Below are 22423 nucleotides of genomic sequence, written 5' to 3'. Positions count from 1 at the left end.
CGGGATTATGGAGGCCGGCTCTGAATTCATTCACACGAAAAACAACAACAACACACACACACACACACACACACACACACACACACACACACACACACACACACACACACACACACACACACACACAGAGACTGTGCAGCTCAACAACTGAAACCAAACAGCTGCTTCAGCCCACAACATCTGCAGGAGGAGCTCGACACACAGAAAGACTGAGCCGAGGAGGCAAGGGGAAAGCGAACATAAGGGGAGGAAACAAGGAAGGGAAGGAAGGGGGAAAGAATGAAAACTAGAAAGACAACAGAGGAGGCAACAAATAAAGGAAAGGACAGAAAATAAACAAGGAGGGAGCGAAGGTAGGAAACCAGGAGGGAGGAAGAAGAGTGGACGGAAGGAAACAACCGAGAAGAATAAAAGGGTAAAACAATGAGAAAAGAGGGTAGATAACAAGGAAAAACAACAAAAGGGACCAAAAGAAGCGAGGAAGCATTGAGAGGAAACAAGGTGAGGGGGATGGAAACAACGAAATATGGACAGAGAGCAACATGAAGAAGGGATCAACAGAACAAGGACAAGAAACAGGAAAGGAAACAAGAAGAAACAGGGGACAGAAAACCAGGAAGCATGGGAAAGAAATACAAAGAAGAAAAAAGGAGAAAACAGAGGAAACATGGAAACAAAGGAAGGGTGGACACAAGAACAGGGGACAAGGACAAGAGGCAAAACAAGGACACAAAGTGAAAATGAAGGCAGGAAGGAAACAAAGATAAGAGGATAAGGAGACAAACCGAGGAGAGAAATCACCAATAAAGTGAAAACAAGGAAATAAACAAGCACAGAAAAGAGACAAACAAGGAGGGAAGGCAAGGAAACAAGGTGCAATAACCATGCTAGCAATCAAGGAAAGGAAGGAGGACCAGGAAGAAAGAAGGAGAGGAAACAAAGGATGGATGGAGCTCTCATTCGAACATGAGTCACCGCTAAACCTGAACCCTGAAACTGACCCTCAGGACCTCACTCGGTGTGACTACAACACTGGTCCCCACACTACAGCTAAACGAGCATTTCACACACACACACACACACACACACACACACACACACACACACACACACACACACGCGCGCGCGCACACACACACGCGCACACACACTCCTGAAGTGTAGTGGGTAGTGATTGCGGTTAAAACTCAATCTACCTTTGTTGATTTAACCGCCATGGCTATTTGCATGCTCCTCCTCCTCCTCCTCCTCCTCCTCCTCCCTCTCAATCCTCAGCAGCAGCCAGCTGACAAAACTGTTTAGTCAGCAAGAAAAGGTGAGCGGGGGGAGGAGGGCGAGCGAGCAGCAGAGAGCACAGAGAGAGAGAGAGAGGGAGTCTGTGGCTGCAGCTTGCATCAGTTAACCCCTTCCTCCCCAGCCTGCAGAGCCCATCATGGCTGCTTCACACGGAGCAGAGGGTCAACCCTCCCTGTGACTTTACACAGGGCGACGCGCTCTTCCTCCCATACCCACAGGGCTCGTTTTACATACCTGGGCTTCAAAGCCACTAAAGGTCCAAATCCCACAGGTCTGTAAATGTTTGTCACCGCAGAGCAGCACAGCTGTAAGGCCACATCAGGCACTGCTGAGTTTAACTTTGTTATGGCTGAAATTCACACTGAGACAAACTTCTGATAGTGAAGTGACCCTGAGAGGGCACCATCAGCAGCATCAGTGAAGGACCGGGCCCTCCCTGTAACACAGGTCTGATCCTGTGATAATGAAACTCTCTCATAACAGAGAAATGTCACAGGTTCCTCAAACGCACACGTGCTCTCCAGCAGATCACATGACTTCCTTTATACAAAATGAGATGTGACCTTCCTGCAGCCTCAGACTCCATTTAAACACGCAGGCAGCTCCTGCCTCCCACACAGGACTCAAACACTCATCGCTGCTAAAAGTTTGGGTCCCATCACTTCCTCTCAACTTTACTTTGAAGAGCAGTGAGTCCTTCCTGTTTCTTCATTTTGTTTTATTCAGTTGATCTGGTGGAAACATGCTTTTATTTTGGTGAGACTGCAGGACGGAGCTGCTTCACAGTGAAGGTGTGCTGAGCTGATGGATGGATGGAGGAGGGGTGGAGGACAGACCTGTTATATGGGATGCCAACAGCTCTGAGCGAGTGTGTGTGTGTGTGTGTGTGTGTGTGTGTGTGTGTGTGTGTGTGTGTGTGTGTGTGTGTGTGGGTGTGGTGAGAGCGTCTTGCTGATAAGCAGCTTGTGGAGCTAACTACCACTCCATGGCAGTGTGTGTGTGTGTGTGTGTGTGTGATGACTGATACACACACGCACACACAGGCACGCACACACTCAGAGCCACCTTCACCCTGTTCATGGCAAATAAAGCCGTATTTACTGCGAGTCCAAAGTCCGAGCGCCTCGACTGTGAAAGAATGTGACAGCGGATGGCGGGAGGAGGGTGAGGAGGGTGAGGAGGGTGGTGGTGGTGCAGGGGGGGCTGAGCAGATGAAAGAGGGGGGAAGAGGAGGAGGAGGAGGATGCTCACAGAAGCTTATCTGGACTTTTATGATTTTATGTCTCAGAGCCTGCCGGCCGTGTTTGGAGGACACACACACACATTTACAGGGTAACACTCTGAGGTCCTCACACCTCCATCCATGGAGCTGCTGAGGAACACAGAGAAGCACCATCCTGCCTGGAAGTGAGATTACAAACCACAGCTGCTAACAGCTAATTCAGCATCCTTCAGACCAGAAAATATCCCAAAATGCAAAGCGAGGAGCAGATCTGTGTATTTCTGGAGCCAGCCATCGCTTTAGGTTTGTTGCAGTGCTCCATTGACTGTTGCTGCTGCGATTCTTGTTCCCTGCAAACAGCAGCTGCTGACGGCTCATCAGCTGCTTTAACTCGAACGAAAACTTGAAGGACGGGCTTCACGGCAACACCACACCGTGTCAGAGGACGAGCCTTTTAACACTGCACACACGTTAAGTTTTCAGATGCTAACCTACAGCAAACGTCCCTCAGAGGAGGAGCAGGAGGAGAAGGGTTAACAGGAAGTGAAGCAGCCTCTCATCAGGAGAGCAGAGGAGGAGATGGAGGAAGTGCAGAAACAATAGCTCCCCTCTTTCTGTGTGAGTTGGTCCATGTGGAGCCTTTATTATCAGAGAGGCAGCGTTATGTAACCGTCAGAGATGTTGTTCATCTTCTGCTGAGCTTCCAGGAAACTTTCAGCAGCTCTCAAAAACAGATGACAGCGAGGAGGGAAAAGGCCTTCAGCCCAGCGCCATGCTGCAGTCTCCCCCGTCTACCCAACCTTTACACTCACAGCAGAAACTCGCGTTTAACCAGGAAGGCTAAAAACCTGCACAGGTGACCAAAAACACGCCTGAGGGCCTGTCGCCTCCAAACAGTTACACAACATCAGTGAGGAAGAAGAAGAGAAACACACACGAGTTCCTACCCATCCGCTCGGATCACAGCTTCACTCCTCTGACAGGGTAAAGTCCAGCACGGTGCTCCTCACATCCACAAAACTATTCAGGAACGTTCATTCCTGCGTTCTCGTGGAACCCTTTTTAACTGAAACTCCACTTTTCAAATGTCCCATTTATTTTACTGCATTTGAACATTTCATGCAGTCAATTAAAAAAACAATTAAAGCTGATTTTTAGTCTGACAGCATGAAGTAAACTCTGAGCAGGAAGGATGAGGAATGTTTAAAGAATGATAATTCCCACTGATCGGACTGGAAATGATTTTAATAACACTGATGGGAGCAACAATCAGCCTTCTTCATGTGAACCAGCTGACAGCAGCTAAACGCAGACAGCAGTAATATTGACTCAGGCTAACTTTAGTGCGTCCACTGCTAAATAAAGATGTGGTCTGTGTGTGTGTGTGTGTGAGCGGACACACTCCTTCAGAGGGCTGTTTGAGGGTCCAGGCCTGGTTTCAGGGTTCAGCCTAGAATCAGACTCCAGTATAAACAATTAGACGTCCCGTTAAAATGGTGTTAACCTGGTCCCCACAAAGATAGGTGCACCAGTGTGTGTGTGTGTGTGTGTGTGTGTGTGTGTGTGTGTGTGTGTGTGTGTGTGTGTAAGGTGGCTGCAGCTCACCTAAATTTAAACCCAGCAATGTGCGTGTGTGCGTGAGAGATACCAATCCCACTGACACACACTCCAATGGGAGGAGGCCATCAAACGACATACTAAACTCTGCGTGTGTGTGTGTGTGTGTGTGTGTCCTACTTTAGTGCTATTCATCCCACATCTCGAATGACAGCCATCCTCTGCTCGCCTCTCAGTGTTCAGGCTTCACACAGTGATTAATCAGCTTATGATCAGCAGCTGATCGATGACTCCAAATGAAGCCGATTCAGGAATGAAGGCGTTAAAATGAGTTTGGACTCATTCGTATAGAACAGGAAACTGTGAGCACCGACTCAGATCTGAGGAAACGTCGGACCGAACGCCTCAAAACTGACTTTATTCTTTGTATCACTGTGGAAAAAGCTTTCTGATAACATCCGTGTTCACATTTAAATACAAGGAAATAAATGAGCTCGTCAGCCAGGCGACAGGTGTACACACACAGAGGTACAGCATCCATTAAAGGCGCGCAGCGGTTAGAGTCTGCTGTGGAACCGATGAAGCCGGCTGATGACTCAGGTCCACACCTTCAGGCGCTGCGACATCCAGAAACACTGACTCACAGCCAGGAATCTTTGCAACACCTTTTCCTGTAAAACACTTCCAAACGAAGGTTGTAGCCCGGAAGCTGTCATTAAACCGCTCCTGTGTGCGATTCCCGGGAATCAAACCTCCAACTAATAACCACGGCGCAGGGCTGTGGGGCGGGGGTGATGTTGGTGTGTTTAACCTGTCAGCAGTGAGGGCCCAAATTTAAATCATTTAGTAATCTGAGTGACCTCTAAATGAGCACAGAAGGGCTTTAGCAGGTGTGACAGCTGTTACACATCTTTATTATGATGTACCACAAACATCCCTGCTGCCTCTGCTAAAGTGAGACACTTAATGACAACCGAGAGACGCCAATCTAAGAAAAGGTGATGCAAAAGGACTCAAATGAGATGCCCCAACTACAAACATCTGCAACAGCTGGCAGAGCAGCAAAGGCTGCAGAGCTGAAACAGCACAGAGACGGGTATCTCAGCCCCTCGGGCTGACTGCAGCTGCTGAGGGAAGTCTTTCTCAGAGCAGGAACCAGTCCATTAACGAGCAGAGTTCCTGAAGGGTTCCCTCTGAGCTCAGCAGGTTTTTGTTCCTTTTTCATTCACAGAGAGAAAACAAAAGACGACATTAGCACATTACAGCCACCACGCCCTCTTCCTCCACCCCCCGAACCCTCCTGTGGAAACACTAACTGCTCTCTGAGGAAGAGGAGCTGCAGCATCAGGGAGGCTTTCTATGAACAAGGACAGGAAGTCCCTCTCTCAGGCTCAAGACTGTCAAAGTAAAAACATCTAGATGAGTTCGGGTGGGAGGAGGAGGGGCGAGCCATTTGGTCCACCCGGAGGTGTCAGAGTTTGCCTCCCCCACCCCTCACCCCTCTCCACACCTCTGTGTCTGCATCCAAACTGTCAGGAACCTCCCCCACCCAGACAAGAGCCAACACCTCCACCCTGATGAAGAGCGAGAGCCCACAGGAAGCTGGGAGCTTTCCCTGCGACTGACCGGACTTCCTGTTGTTAGCTGGAGCTCTCAGCTGCAGACTGCAGCATCTCTGAGCTGATCAGAGTCGAGCACGGTTATTCTAACAAAAACCAACACAACCTGCCCTCCTCGTGCTTCACAAAGCAGCAACCGCTGTGACTGTGAAAGCCCTGAGATGATCAATGGAGTGTTCAGAGGCAAACATCTCCAGCTTCTGAAGTGTTTGAGGCTTTCTGAGTCACATCCAGCAGCACACTGAAGCTCCTCTGAGGCTTCAGAAGGTCACGAAGGTCACTGCAGTCCTCACACTGAGAGCCTGAAACCTTTAATCACCAAACTGAACCCGATTGTCAGCTGATCGACTCATCACTCGATCAGCTCATCATCTGAGCTCGTCACTGAAGAGTCAGAGGGAGGTGAACAGCTCTGCTTTACCGGCTGATTGATCAGCGATAATCAGATTAACTCAAGATTCATTGTGAAGCTAATCAATCCACTGTAAAGGTGCAGAAATGGAGCAGATAGCAGACCAGTTTCAGAGTGAACTTTGACCCCAAACTCTCTGCTTCACCTCCTCCTCCTGCTGCGGGTCAGGAAACATAATCTTATCTAAAAAAGGCGAGTCCATAAATAGAGGTGGGCACACAGAGGAGAAGAAAGAAAGGAGGTGCAGTAACCTCCTCCTCCTAACTGTACCCGCGCTCTGATTGGCTGAGACACTCAGCCACAGCATCAACATTTTGACTGTTAACTACTCACAATTATCATGAGACAGAAACAGAGGAAATCAATAGACTGTGTCTGTGTGTGTGGTGTGTGTGGTGTGTGTGTGTGTGTGTGTGTGTGTGTGTGTGTGTGTGTGTGTGTGTAAAGTGGTGATAATGGTGTCTCAGAGGGAGGACGGCAGCTATTAATTAGCTTCACTTTTGTTCCTGTGAATACAAAAGTCCCTCTGAAACTCCCCATTAACTCCTCTCTCACACACACACACACACACACACACACACACACACACACACACACACACACACACGAGGTTTACTTACATGGATTTTCAGTTTTTGTTTCAAATTAAGTTTAACGTACAAAAATTGAATTATGGTAGTTTAACACATGAATGGTTTAAACATTTATTTTGGCAGATTCATGAGTTATACAAACTTTTATTTTGTACTTTTAAAAGAAGTTATTTTGAGGTAGCGTTTTAGCTTTAGCTAGTTATTTATAAACTATAAATTAATGCATTTTTTACACTGTAAAAATAAATGTTATTACTTTAACAGAAACACTGAATCCTATATTACATTAGTATTACTGTTTGCTGATAACTTATCATAACATTTAAATAAATATTAAATATATATCAGATAATACTTTTCCTCAGAAACGTTTGCTAATTATTTTAAAAACTTTTAAAAGATTCTAGATTTTTTTTCTTAATTAATAACATTAATTAATAACAGGCCAGAAAACCATTAAAACCTAAATATTGGTCAATAATTTAGAAATAATGACATCACTGAACCAATCAGAGGCCGAGGAGCTGAGAGCAGTGATGACGAGCAGATAAAGAGGAGTCACAGTCAGTTGGTTTCACTCCTTCATGCTGCATCATGTCTTTACATGACTGCAGGCTGGGAGTGTGTGTCTGTGTGTGTGTGCATGTGTGTCTGTGTGAAGCAAAAAAGAACTCACAACGGAGGCTACCATCACACACCAACACAAGACACTCTTTGTGTGTGTGTGTGTGTGTGTGTGTGTGTGTAAGCGGGATACATCATCGACTACATCATCGGTTGTCAGCATTTTAAACTGTCCACCACAGAAGAAGAAGAAAAGGAGGCTAACAGAGTGTTTATTGTACTGTATGAATCAGTGAGGTTTGATCTTGTTGATAAACAATATTTGTGTGTTTATTTTGTGATTTATGTGAGTGCAGCTGCTGCGATAAACACCACCTTCCAGTACCAGTAACAGTTTTTTCTCCTCTGTGATGGATCTGGATCTCTGTGATGTCACAGAGAGAGGATAGCCCTAATATGGTCATCTCAGGCCCAAAAGCCCCACCCACCTGCTGCTTATGAAGGGCAGCCAATCAGATTGAGGCAGAGGATGAACTGAGGGGCTGCGCTATAACACCTGCCAGGTGAGTGTAAAGCCAAAGGTGGTGACCCGGGACACCGGGCCAGCATCACCATCATTAAACATGGCCGCTGTTTTTCTGCCCCGCCTCGAGCTTCAGAGCGCCGACGAGGAACGGCGAGGATCTGACGCAGACGTGACTCTTCTTCTGTGAACCCCGACCAGAACACAATATCCCCGAGATAACCCCCACGGCCTGCTGTGGGGACATTTTTAAGCATGAAAGGAAAAGTAGAAGTTTTCAGATTCTTCTCCCACACTCGGCTAAACACCCCGAGGTCTGCGACTGTTCCTGAGCTGATCACAGGGAGAAGATCAGCACAGTCTATCAGGCTGCTCAGAATCAGTCTGAGCAGCGTTTTTAGCACTGCAGCCCCCGCTTCGATGTTTGGATTGACCCCCCCAGCGTCACATCTCCATCTGAAAAACACCGCCGCCTCTGCTGCTGCCGCTCCTGCAAACCGGGAGCTAAAATTTCCCCTCGGCAAGAAGAGCCGTCCGTGAGAGAAACAGTGAGAGATCAGCGCCTGTCGCCAAGGGCCCAGCTCGGCCTCAGTGTTGAATTTCGTAATGGAATGCTAACTGCTCATCCGGATCCTTCCTCCTCCTCCTCTTCACAGGAGAGGAGGAGAGGAGGACCAAACGCAGCGGGAATATTTGGCTCTTCATCCTACGAAAGCTTCCACGTGATCTAACAGAGAATAAAGCACGAAGCTCAGCACTGAGGATGCACCGTGTCCACGAAGCAGCTTTAAGCATGAGTCTGACACTGGAAGGGTCACATGCAGCGAAGCCGCCACGGGGACACCGCCACAAACCACAGTCACAGTACAGCAGACTCACACAAACATGCAGCGTGTGGCTCATCCACAGTTTAATCAATACACTTTCAATAAAGTTACAGGTAAAAAGGTTCCTTTAATCCACCGATCAACAATGTCTGAAGCATCAGCATCACCGGAGGCTTTAAAGCTCTGTGAGAGCAACCAGAAGAGTGTGTGTGTGTCTGTGCGCCTGTGTGTAGTGAACCGCTGCAGTTCTACAGGTAACACCGAGGAAATCAGGACTTTCTGCACAGCAGTAGCAAATAAAACCAGTTTCAGGTCAAGTGTTACTAAATTACCATAATTTACTTTCAGAGCTCGAAACATCATCAGTACAGAAGTAAAGTCACAATTATCTCCACTAAACTCATCGTAGGCCCTGTTTGACAAATATGGAAACACAACATTCCTAAATGGTCCTGAAACGAGCCAAACTCACTAAAGACGCCCATAAATCCACTTCAGAGTGTGGCAGTGACACACAAACAGCACTTATGGCACTAAGCACCCACACGTTTGGAGACAGGTGACAAAATGTGCCAAAGAAGCAGTGATACCTGTGCAGAGATCGCTAACACTGGCGTAAAACTGCGTTTTTATCCTGTGAGGGGAGTGAAAGCCCTCTGTGACATCACAAAGTCCCCACAGACCCACTGTTACTCAGCATGAGGAGGATTGATTTAAAGTCCTGAAGTGCTAAACAACAAACACTTTAAGGCCACCTGTGGACGATGACGGGATCGCACTGAAAGCCAAAACAGACACACAAAAGGCATCAAACAGGTTAAAGTGTGCGACTCTGTCAGTCAGTACTGCTTAAAATGAGTTCTCAGTGAGTCTACAAGGTACCAAACATACAACAAATCCACATTACAGTGACCCGCCCCCCCCACCGACTGTGGACACAAAGGCTCTGGGTTGTGTTCATGCCACAACAGACACACAAAAGGCACTCAGAGAGTTCAGGTACACGTTTTAAAGGGAGTAAAGGTTACAGCAGAGGCTCTGCACGGAGCCATAAAGTCACCACAGAGTCACTGCAGATAGAGTCAGATAGAGTCCAGTAGAGTCCGATAGAAGCAGATTTTAATGGATTTATTCTTCAGGACCGTTGTCGTGTGTGAAAACAGCAAAAACAACACAAACACGCTGAAGGCGCAGCGGAGGGATTAAAGCCAAAACACACAAATAAGTGCAGCAACTTAAAGTTTAACAGGCTGGATGGAGCCAGGGCTGCTCCTGGCGGAGACACGCTGCCTCCTCAGGGAGCTCAAAGTTCCTCCGCAGGGAGGTGCAGAGGTGGAGGCGCAGCGCCGACATGGACGGACAGAGAAAAGCCCTAGCAACCATTATCTAACCGCTCCGCCTGAGACGGAGCACCAACCATCGCTGCATCTCCTCCAACCCTGCGCCCGTCAATCATTGACCCGGATCACCGATAACGGCGCCTCTTTGACACAGTAAACCGCATTATGGGAGTTATTAACCAGCCAGCATCCTCCGCCGTGTACCAACACGGAAAAGGAGGAAAAAACATGAGGCTAACAGCTAGCTGCGCCGCGAAAAAGTTCTGAGTCGACGTTTAGGGGCCGGGGGGTGGGGGGGCAGCTCGGTGGGTAACGTTAAAATGGAAGTTGGAGCTGAGGATGATGTCGAAAGACAGAAAGAGACAGACTAAGAAGGAGGGGGGAAGGAGGAGGCGAAGGTGGATGCAACAGGCGTCACGTCGATGCTCCTGCTGCTGCGCGTAACCAGAGACGGTGGAAAAGTCTCGGAAACGCGGCGAAAAGTCGGCAAACTGCCGCAAAAACTGGCGCAGGCCGAGCGGCTCACCGGTTTCGGCCGCCTCGCCGCCGAGTTGGGGCGGTTTGTAAATGAACAGGGGTCGCTTTCTGGCTAAATATGTCTCGGCAAGGTCACCGCGGCGGCGTCGAGTTCGCAGTCGTTAGCGCGAACAGGTGCGGAAGCGATGCTCCCTGTCAGAATAAAAGCGCGGCTTCACGCTTATTAAGCCCGCAGATTTAAACCCGCACCCACACTTGTGGGGGACACGTGTCTGCATTAAAATAAATAAATGTCTTTTTGTGGCTTCGTTCACACACATGAATACAAAAATGATGTACCTTTCACAATAAGACGGACAATTTTACTATTAAACCTGGCACTCTAGGAGTGCGCCTATACACGTATACACCACAACCTTCACAAGCCCATAAAACTAACTAACTGCATGGCATGGTGAGAAAAGCATCAGTCACAATGAGAAACATCAGCAAACTCAACCACACTTGAATACGTTAGCTGAAAAATGCAAGTCTGAGGTCACAGCAGTGAGAACCACTTCCACACTAACCTGAAACAACGCTCACATTTCTCCGTGTGCAGCAACAGGTGGTTTTACACTGAAAGGCCGCGCCGGAAGCAGCGCGGCCGGTTGCTGTTCGCTTGCAGCGCTCTGGTAGTTTTACACATGGCCACTAGCCGCGAGGCTTCGACCAAAGTGCACCCGAGATATGGATGCTCGACTCCGGCTACGAGCTGCAGACTTTGACCTCCCCCCCGCCTCCCCGCACCGCCTGCCACCCTTCCCGCGGGGCAAAAACCGCCGAATAACTGCCTTAAACGTGCACACGGGCGATAAAGTTGCACCAAAAGTCGAAAAACAACAAGTTGCTGAATGAGGAAGAGACACACACACACACACGACTGAATTCCACCGCTTGGATGCGCATCAAACTAGGAAGCAGCCCGGAGAGGAGAGAAAAGTAGTATCACCCACCCTTACCGTCTCACATCTCCGCTCAAACTTCACCCCCGACAGCCCAAACAGGCGCAAAGTTCCCCCCGAGCGGCGCAAACATCGAGGAAAGCCTGCGCAGACAGTCAGAGAGCACAAAACGAGCGATGGAGGCGAAAAGGACACTTACGCTTCACTTTGTTGGGGTTGGGCTGCTTGCGCCGAGACATCGTGGCGAGGATGATGATGATGATGGTGGTGGTGGGGGCTGATGATGATGATGATGATAGATGAACGGCGGTGATCGGGGATGATGAAGGTGATGAAGGGAAAAAAAAAGAAAGGGAGAGAGAGGCTGCAAAGTTGCTCCGCAGAGGAGAGGAATCAAAATGGCGTTTCCGAAGGGATGTGCAAACTTGGACAAACTTTACTCCGGCTTCTCCTCCTCCCTCCTCCTCCTCCTCTCCCCTCCCCCTCCTCCACCTCCTCCTCCTCCCGTGCTGCTGCTGCTTCTCTTCCTCTCTTCCCTCCCGAGGAGGAAAGAAAAAACTCGAGTTGCGGGGAGGAAAATGTCGCTTTGGAGATGTTTAATACTTTAAAGTGTCTCAGCTCCCAGCTCCCTCCTCCTCTTCCTCCCTCTGTCTCTGCCTCGCTCGCGCACGCTCTCTCACTAAACCTGATAAGTAAAGCTCATCACGTGTTGTCTCCAGTCTCCAAGGGGACGTGGCCACCAAGCATCTCAGTCTTTACGCACAGACAGGCGTTACTGGATTACTTACTCCAGCCGTTACCGCACCAACACGCGTGATGGAGGAGGAAATGATCCCACCTGAAAGGCCCGAAACTAACTTCAGGAATCCGCAAAGTCTCCCGATCCGCACTTCAACTCATCTGCGCCGCGGAGTTCTGCCTTAATGCGCAGAAATACTCACTTTTAAGCAACTTTAGTCCTCAAAATATTCACGTTTTCACGCAGAGTTTCATCTCAAAGTCACAGAGTCGCTATCATTGGCTCCTCCTCTGCAGATTCTCGCTGTTAAAGCCGCTTTGATGCCGCTGCTTTATCATTTACGCTGACTTTCGGGGGGGGGGAGATAAGAAACCATCCACACAAACACTCACACACACACACACACACACACACACACTACACAAGCAGCTGCCGCAGTTATCGCGAGAGCGCAGTTTGCACGGGATTTGGAAAGGAGGGAGGATGCCAACCGTCAGCCCGAGGCTGGGGAGGTGGGGGTGGAAGAGAGTGCTACTGTTTCCAGGGAGGTGTTGGTGAAGCAATCACTTTGTTTTCCGGGATGAGGCGCAGAAGAAGAGGAAAGTGAAAACGTCACAAAGTCGTGACAGTCGGAGTGTCTCATGTCCAGGTAACATCTCACATCACGGGCCTGTGATGGTGATCAGGTCCAATAATCCAGCTTTTATTCCCACCATGGAGTCAAATAAAACACTCACAGCTTTATAACTGGTTACAGTTCATTTAACACACTGAGAAACTCAAATATTTCCACTTTAACACAACCTTTAAAAAACCTCATATCCATGCCAGTCATTACAAATATTACAGTATAAAGTCTGTATATTCATTATTTGTACATTCTCCTGTAAAAAGTAAACTATTGTCAGTATTGCTCATGTATTAAATGACTTTAATGCGATGGCATCAAACTCCAACAGCAGCGCCTAATATCAGAGCTGAAGGCGTAGGAAGCACAGTAATGCTCTCCATGGGGCTTTAGAGCCTGAGCAGTCATGTTGTTCAAGTTTTTCAAAAGTGTCCCATTTTTTATTTCACCCTTACAGAGCGACAGGAACCAAAGCTACACGATCACTTTTAACAGTGAGGGAACTACTCATCCCACAATGCACTGCAAAGCTCGCGTTCACCTTCTCCAGTTTAAGCCTCTTCGTTTCCGTAGTGTGGTTTAACGCTGGTTCTGTGTACGTTTTGTAGTTTGTGTTGTGTGTGTGTAGTAAAGTACAGGCTAGTTATCAGTGCTGGGGTACTCAACAGAAGAAGAAAATGACGCCTTTAACGGTTTTTGCTTCTATCCGCCCGGCAGCAGATAGCTGACGACCCTCCGTAACACAACTGTAATGTGATATTTACATCGCCAAAGATGTAATGTGATTACAGCAACACGTCTCGTAGTTGGTTATCGTTCCTGACTGCAGCTGCCGCTCGGGCTCTTTCTGAACCTTTATTTTACCAGGTAAAATGTTCTCATTTCCAAACGTGACCCTGTTTCACGGTCACTAAGCAAAGTGAAGTTCCATCCATCCATCCATCCATCCATTCTCTTCCGCTTATCCGGGTCCAGGTTGTGGGGGCAGGAGCCTAAGCAGAGAAGCCCAGGCTTCCCTCTCCCCAGCCACCTCCTCCAGCTCATCCGGAGGGACCCCAAGGCGTTCCCAGGCCAGCCGAGAGCGTGTCCTGGGTCTACCACGGGGCCTCCTCCCGGAAGTTCGTGGATTTAAAAGTTTCCATGGTAACAGTGATTAGGATTGTGGGTAGCGTAGTTGTTTTTTATTAAAATAAGCTTGATTTCATGCAGACCTGTAGTTTCCACAGGAGCACGTGCCATCGTTTCAGCGTCGTAGCTCGTAGGCACTTGTAACCACAGGCTCATAAATTCCTGTCTTTACTCCCAGAAACTCACTGCTAAGCTTGAACTTTACCAAGGAATCAAACTAAAGTTAGCCAGCTAGCTGCTACATGGGCGAACAGATTGTCTGGGTTAACAGGTATGCTAACGTTGACTAGAAGAAAGCTAGTTTTACATGAGTGCTCAGAATCACTTAATGTAACCAGGGAGCTTCTGATTACTGTTGGCTAACACTAGCTTGCCTGCTAACACAGAGCAACAGTATGCTATCTAACACAGTAAAACTTAAAAACACTTATTTTGCTTGTGTTTACTTTGATTTCAGTTTAGCATCCACCTTATTGAGAGATTTATTTTGTTGTATGTATTCTATTTTACTATATAAATATCTGGTCATCTGCTTGCATTTCGCTCAACATCAAACTTCGCTTATACACCTCGATCATCATTCCGATGGCGATTTAAGCCTCTGAAATGTAGAAAGTGTCGGCCAGTATTTCACACAAGGTGGACGTATTTCATCAGCGTTGCCTCAGGCGAATACTGAAGATCTGATACTTTGACCACATCACCAACGAAGAGGTGCTATGATGAGGCAAGCTGTCCAGTCTCAGTGTGATCATTGCCCGCCGCTGTCTAAAACTAACTGGTCACGTCATATGTATGGATGACAGCCGAATCCGGAAGAAGGCTCTCAAATGGGTTCCACCAGGAGGCCGACGGAGGGGACGTCCAAGGCTCACCTGGCGCTGGACCTTCATAGATGACCTCAAAGCCCTCAGCGTCTCTTGGGATGCAGCTGAAACCCTTGCTGCGGACCGTGATCGATGGAGCTAGTCGCCTAATATGCTCGTTAGCGTGAGTGAAAAACAAGAAAGAAGATTCTACTTTACTGAACTATTGCTCTAAGAGATTAATTTCCCAAAGTTAGGATAAAGAAAGCTTATCTTACATCATCATATCTCATCTGAATGAATCCAAAGTACCGGAGGCTGATCTGGCTTGTTGGTTAGCTGGTGGTTTTCGAGCTACTGGACCATTAGCTACAGGTTTGTGTAGCATAGCTTACAGTAGCCTAGCTGTACCACTGTAGCTGCCTTTCTTGCTTACAAAATGTTATGTATGAGTGGAAGTGTTTATTAGCAGGTATCTGAGTCTGTGTGATGCAACCAAACAGTTTATGGATGCAGCTAGCTAGCCCAGATAGCTAGCATTAGCTGAATATCCAGCAGTCCACCCTTCCATCCAAATACGGCTCCAAAAATAACAACACACCAACCACAGGCGGTGTAAAATCTGGATGTAGCTACAGCTGGTTTTCTGAAGTTCCATTTTTGAAGTCTTGAGCCATCTTGGCTGCAAAAATTGAGATGTGACGAGAAAGATCGGCTCTGACTGTGAAACCACATGCTAGTGACCAGTGATTGTGCCGTTTCATACCACAGATAAGCCTCCATTTTAAAACATATTTACAAAGCAGACTTAATATTTTGTCATTATGACCCAAAATGAGTGATTCAGCACGTGTTTACAGAGGTCAGAGGTCAGAAAACCATTTCCCCATAGACAGAAATCTTTTTTTCAACCATCTGGTGGCCTTGAGATAGAAAGCAGGTTCTTAGGTGCTTCCATATTGGCTACGTCCATGTTTTACTCCGTCTATGACACCAACACAAACTCTGAGGCTTCTAAACGTGGCATCCAAGGGCAGCGGGTGCCATTATGGTGCCTACATACAGTCTGTGGAGGATCCTGCTTAATGCCAAGCAAAATAAACTTGTTTGTAGTTGTAAAACATATAAACATGTGACCAACGTCCAAAACTCAGAGCCGAACCTGAGAGGTCCTGAACTTTATGAAGCTCACAGCCTGTTTTGAGGCAGCACTGATCTTTGTGCAAAGCATCCCCTGACCTCCGAGAAGAGGGTACCTCCTCCGGGGAATGATGGGTGGGGCTGATAGATTAGACAGTGGTTCTCAAACTGCTGTAGCATGGTGGCACTGGAGCTGGAGCGACAGTGGTACAGTGAGTTTGGTGGTGCCATTGCGCTGGCTCTTATTGCGCTAAAATCCTGCTGGTGTAAGTAAGTAAAAACCCTCAGTTATGCTAAACTACATGAAATTTAGTCTGAACACTAAGAACGGCTCCTTGCTTCAGAAATTAAGAACCTTCTTTAGTTAAAAAAGAAAACCACTTTAATGCTGCACAGTCTGCACATGAAATTGACTGAAATGCCAACTTATTCACCCCAAGCTTTGTGCTGGGGCTGTTCGGTCAGGATGTTGGAGGCCGGACTGAGATGGTTCGTGGTTGAGCTCCATTCACCGAGTCTGTACTGCAGGACTCAGGGGTCAGTTTCTGTACACCGGGATCAACCTTTTAACTTTTTCATCTGCCTCAAACAGAAAAACCTTTAACAGAAAACCGGTGATACCCCTCCATCTGAAAGGCTGAAACAGAACCCAGCCCTGGAGGGGTCGCTGGTGACAGGAAGTGGAGGGCTCTTCGTGGACTGACTGATTGATCTGTGAGAAGACAACTGTAGCAGCTTCCTCTCTCAAACCTCACCATCATCGGGTTAAACTCTCCTGGAGAACCTCAGCAGATGCCGATTCCTTCGGAGCAAATGCAGTCCCAGAGGAAACGTATGTGGCTTTGTCAGACACGCGCCCTTTCCTTTAGCAGGATCTATTCTCCTGGCTGCACAGATAGTGCTGCTGATCCCCTTCCCCCAACACTCCTCTGGGCTCTCTGCTCCACCCGCTCCATGCAGAGGAGAGTTTCCAGCACAGGAAAAGTCCTTAAACTTCTATTTAAACTCCACATGTAAAGAGGGATTTACATGTGAATCAGTACAGCTCTCAAAATGTCTGACAGAAGTGATTCACCCAGATACCAGACTGCTGGAAACACCCAGATCCTTCATCATCTTCATCATCATCAGCTGCAGCAGCAGCAGCAGCAGCAGGCTGAACAGGCCCGATACTGCCGGAGAGGCTTTTCCTGCTCGGCTGCAGGGGAGGAAGGGAAGGAGGAGGAGGGGTGTGATGGGAGGAGAGATGCCTGTGTGTTCCTCGCTCCTGCAGGGGATGATGGGAGGAGGAGGAGGAGGGGTCTGTCTGTATCTGGAGATGAAGGGCTGGCAGGAATGCAGCAGGAGAGAGAGTGAGCGAGGAGCCGAGCTGCTCGCTCTAAATTTAACAATGAGAGTTTAAATTTAGTTTGGTCCACTGCTGCTGCTGCTGTTATATATATCACAGAGAGAGCACATCTTCATCACCGTGGGCGATGGGAAACCAACGATCAACAAGTGGTGGTTTGTTCAGAGGAACATGCAGGAAGTGCATCAGCTTTAGCTCGTGTACAGATCAGCATGCTTTAGTCCCTCACTGAGACAGTTATGTTACCTGAAGTGTTGGACATGAAATCAGCTTCTTCATCCTGACCATGGAAGCAGTGTCTAACTGAAGTGGGCCAAACTGCTGGAAACTCCCAGCAGGGGTGCACACAGGTTGGACTGAAATGGGGGGGGCACCATCCCTGCCTAGAATATGATCCTCCCCCCAAAGGCTCCTTAATGGTCTCCAGTGTTGGATGAGGCTCTCGTCTTTTTAACATGAGCCCCCGCCAAACTCATTCTCAGTCTCTCTTTAGCTTTTGACCAGCTCTGTTCATGTTCAGCAGGTCTTTCAGTTTTTAAAGCCTCACGGCTGAGTACGGGCCCACAGTGTGAGTACGGCCCACGGCTGAGTACGGGCCCACAGTGTGAGTACGGCCCACGGCTGAGTACGGGCCCACAGTGTGAGTACGGCCCATGGCATGAGTACGGGCCCACAGTGTGAGTACGGCCCACGGCTGAGCACGGGCCCACAGTGTGAGTACGGCCCACGGCTGAGTACGGGCCCACAGTGTGAGTACGGCCCACGGCATGAGTACGGGCCCACAGTGTGAGTACGGCCCACGGCCTCATGGTGTAAGCCTATATCAGCTGCCATAGGTCAAAAGGCAGGCCTTCAGCCTGTCTCAGGGCTAACACAGACCACCATTCACACCTATGGTGACAATCACCAGGTAACAATAACCTGAGTAACTGCATGTCTTTGGACTGTGGGGGGAAACCAGAGTACCCAGAGAGAGCCCACGTGGACCTGGCGAGAACATACAAACTCCACACATGAAGGCCAGATCGTGGATTCAAACCCAGCAGTACTAACCACTGCACCACCGTGCTGCCTGTGAACTTCTATTGAAACCATTTGAACTTCCTCCTCCATCTTCTCTGCCTATATTAGCCTGACCAATGAGGTGTAGCTAGCCTCCACTGAGCACATATTTGTCTGTGAGGAAGCCTGATCTCACTAACTCTCCAGCTGTCGCCTGTGTGTAGTTTTCCATCTTTGCTTGTGTTCAAAGTTATAGCAGAGCTGTATGTATTTTTGTTTTTGATAAATGTTTAAGTCAGAATGTGGTATATCATCTTTAGGCCATATAAGTATATAGAAAAGTATGAATTCTGAAACCAGTTGGCAAGTGGTTGCTGGAGGTTGCTAGTGTAAAATGAGTTGCAAACAGGTATAAAGGTACGGTCCCAAAAGCCACACCAAAGTGCTGTGGTTGCCAGTATTCTGCATGGATGATGCCGACTTTTCTTCAAATACTTACAAACTGCTCACCAAGCAGTAAACTCGAGAAAGTGCAACAAACTGGAAACAGAGTGCTTCACTTTCAAACCAGGACATTTCAATTGGTGCAGCTTTTTTCCCTGGAAACAGTCTCCTTGAAAACAGGTAGATGGATTGGTACTTATATGGTGCTTTTCTGCTCAAGGAACCTTTCTTACTACAGGCCTCATTCACCCAATGACAACGTGTGTGTGATACCTTCACACAGATGAACCTGGGTATCTTACCTGAGGATACTTCTACATGCAGGTTAAAGGAACCGGGGGAGTTGAACCACTGACCTTCCAGGTAGTGGATGACCTGCTCTACCTCCTGGGCCACAGCTGCCCCTAAACCTTCTCCACCATCAGTGTCTCATATGATCCTGGAGGTGGTTCGTTTGTATGTGACTGACAGCGCTCATGTGTGATGACTCTGCCAGAGAAGCAGGAAGAGGTCAGCGCTGTGCTGACAGCTGAGGCCTCCACAGGAGCAGCAGGAGCACACATTTCATTAAGAGCAGAGATTAAGAGTCAGAGGACGCACTCGCTCCCACACACAGCACTCACAAACTTAGCTTATGGGGACCCAAAGGAGGTCGAGCCCATACAGAGTGACTGTGACCCCACACACACACACACACACACACACACACACACACACACACACACACACACACAGCCTTAAAAGCAGATAACAACATTACATCACTAATCCAATCACTGCATTTCACCTCAACTGGCCACTGTTCAATTTAAATTAATCTGCTGACATATAACAAACCCAATCCCAGCACACACACACACACACACACACACACACGTTACCCTCAGGTCTGCCTGTGAGTGTAGGACTGTGGTTGAAGGCGCCCTCAGCCGACGCAGACGCAGACAGCGCCAGCAGCCTCGCTGGACGCTGGTACTTCAGTGTACTTTGAGTGTGTTTTCAGTACTGCCCAAAGAAGCCACACTTTGAATAAAGGAGCAAAAGCAGAGCTTTGGGGCTGTTTGTTTAATGCTCATCTGACTAGAATATCTCAGTTGGCAGACTGAAAGCTTTTCTTATTACACATTTAATGAAATGCATTACAAACTGAACCTCTGACCTCTATTCATGTATTCTATTCAGTGCTGATTAACAAATATTTGCAAACTAACTTTAAAGGTGAGCTGCAGACCTTCCTGTTATTTTGAGCCTCTCTGCCTGAATTGTGATGAACCTGAGTCTGTGCACGTTACCAACATTCCTCCTGCTGGGGTCCCCCGCAGCTCTGCATCAGGCCAGCAGGCTGCAGCTGCAGCTTCAGGTTTGGTTGCAGCTTTAATAGAAAGTCCTTCTAGAAGCACATCTTGTCACATTGTGCAACTTTAATTTCAATAAAACCTGCATGTACAGAATCACCAAAGGTCTGCAGACTTTGTCCAAAATGAGATTTTAAAAAGTTAAACTTCTGCCACCGTCTGAGCTGAAGGTGAGCCCTCTCAGGATCTCTGCTTGGCCTCAGGCTGCTCTGAATCTGCTAACTTTATAAAAATTTTAAAGCTTCTGGATGTTGTTTGCCTTTAAGATCTCATCTCAGGTACAATCAGGTTGCAGAAAAATTGGTTTTCTTTTGTTTTTGTGGGATGAAACTAAAAGAGGAGCAAAGTTTAACTCTCCTCCTGCATCCCGGCCTCAAATTCAGGGACGCAGACGAGGGAGTGTGATGTTATTTATTGGACTGTAACCATGGAGCCGTTGCCAAGGAACGAACCATCGCCAACAAAAGGGTGGATTCATCCATTCATCCAGCGGAGAGCAAGAGGAGGAGGAGGAGGAGAGGCATCCCTGCTCAACCGAGCAGCCGGAGAGATCTGAGCTGCACAGCCCCTACGAGCCCACACAGTTGTTGTTGATGAAACTTTACACACTCCTCTTCCTCCTCCTCCTCCTCCTCCTCTTTCTTCATTGGAGCGTTGTCCGGACAGGCAGGCAGTCACATGAAGCCAACACCTGTTGGCAGTGTGGGGGGATGACAGGCACATGCTGCTCCGTCTCACACTGTTTCCCAACCGGCTGCACAATAAACACATGCCGCGCACGCTCGCCTCGCAGCAGCAACGCCACTGCAGACGCAGAGAAACTCCAACAAGATGCAGCTCAGACATGTGCTCTGCAGGAGGAGAGGAGGGAGGAGGTGTGGAGGGGGAGAAGCAGGGAGGGAGGAGGGGGTGAAAAACCGGTTTCCAATAGTGACGGATGATTTGTAGGTAACAGTTGTTTGCCTTGCAGCCCGGGGCCTGCCCTGCTCTGCCACAGAGAGTCTGAAGCATGCATCTCTACAGGCTGATAAACTGACTTCTCTCTTAAAGGCCTCACATCACCTGTGAGGGCAAAGCGGTCACCCACAGGGGTGCAGAAAAACACTGCAATCTGCTCATAAACATGGAAATATGTTTAAATATTCAGCCCTTTATTCCACATTGGCTCTGATGTTAGTTTTCTGCAGCCCTCCTGCTGTGAGGATGCCGGCGTCTGCAGTTTGTTTACATGTGAAACAAGCTGGTGAGTAACCCGAACTGCAGTCTCTATCATGCAAATGCAGCCCTCCAACTATTAGCACCTTAAAGGCTGCAAACATTAGAGCTTTACAAGCTGCTCTGCAGCTCCTGACTTAACTAGGCCTGTTTGGCCTCTGTGCAGTCAGCCTGTGAAACCCTGCACTGATTTCACCATGCTGCTTCTTAAACCCTGAAGACACCGCATCTGGATCCAAGCTTTGCCCAGCAGCAGCAGCAGCAGGTAAAGCATGGACCTAGCCTCTGTTGGCTTGTGAAATCCTGTTTACACTACAGGTTTAGCACCAGTTTGGGTTTTTAGTCAGAACTGACCCTCAGTAACAGCTAATGCTGAGACTGAACTAAATAAACCCAAACTCATCTGATGGTCCCAAGGTGAAACCTGGCCCAGCAAAGGTCCCTTTAAGTCTGTCTGAGGTTTTAGTTATGAGGGAAAGAGCTGCTGTAAACACCCACTGACTGCTCAGCACCACTCTGAAGTCTGTAGTTGGTATTTTGACCAACATTAAAGTGGATGTTTGAAACCAGACCTGACCGTATCTGGGCAAAAACAGAAGCTATCACCTAACACTTAATTCTGCTGTACATGTGGACACCGACTCACTGCTGGAGCCTCAGATGGACGTTAGAGGAACTGCAGCTTTGGGTACGTCTGTATTAGTAATGTTTTCTTGTAAACTCTGCACCTCATCTCTTCCTAGATACAAGTGTAAAACTATTAACTTTCACACATATAAAATAAGATATGGAGGAAAGATTAGTTTAAGTAAACTTATCTCTGGTCACCAGCAGATGCAGTTCTTCTGCAGGCCTTCTCAGCAGAGAGGCCTCAAAGGGTTAAATTCAGCTTTGGCTTCAGGCTGGGGAATGTAACTGTGCCAGCATCAGTCCTCAAAAGCATAGATGAACAAACACGTGTGTTTGTCTGACTGATCTGGACTGACCAGTTTTGTGATGCTGATACTTTAGATACAGTTACTATGACAACTGCTCACCTGTTGCAGAGTTGGGGGTAGGGAGTGTCCTTACCTGTGAAACTCATGCACACACAGTCCTGTTTACATGACTTCAGAGTACATTGATCTGCATTCATCACCAGCACTGTAGCCAATACCCCCCCCCCCCCCCCCCCCCCCCGAACACCTTTGCTCAATTTATTTTAACTTTCTTTATTGAATTTTAACAGCTTAACATACAAAATT

At 48.0% G+C, this 22423-nt stretch overlaps 1 protein-coding gene across 4 annotated transcripts in view; it reads right to left on the bottom strand.

Annotated features, from left to right (window-relative positions):
• The window catches only part of rreb1a (ras responsive element binding protein 1a), a 52933-nt gene extending 41083 nt beyond the window's left edge, over window positions 1–11850 (bottom strand). For all 4 annotated transcript variants that reach the window (XM_030756299.1, XM_030756296.1, XM_030756297.1 and 1 more), the window contains exon 1: window positions 11574–11850. Coding sequence is in view for 3 of the 4 variants with exons in the window: in XM_030756296.1 (XP_030612156.1) it covers window positions 11574–11613 (40 nt within the window). In the remaining variant the exon portion in view is untranslated. The remainder of the gene's footprint in view (window positions 1–11573) is intronic.
• Between the last annotated feature and the right edge of the window lie 10573 nt (window positions 11851–22423).

The sequence above is a fragment of the Archocentrus centrarchus genome, chromosome 20, assembly GCF_007364275.1.
Source record: "Archocentrus centrarchus isolate MPI-CPG fArcCen1 chromosome 20, fArcCen1, whole genome shotgun sequence".
NCBI classification, from domain to species: Eukaryota; Metazoa; Chordata; class Actinopteri; order Cichliformes; family Cichlidae; genus Archocentrus; species Archocentrus centrarchus.
The sequence above is the reverse complement of the archived record's forward strand: the minus strand, read 5'-3'. Positions and strand labels throughout refer to the sequence as shown.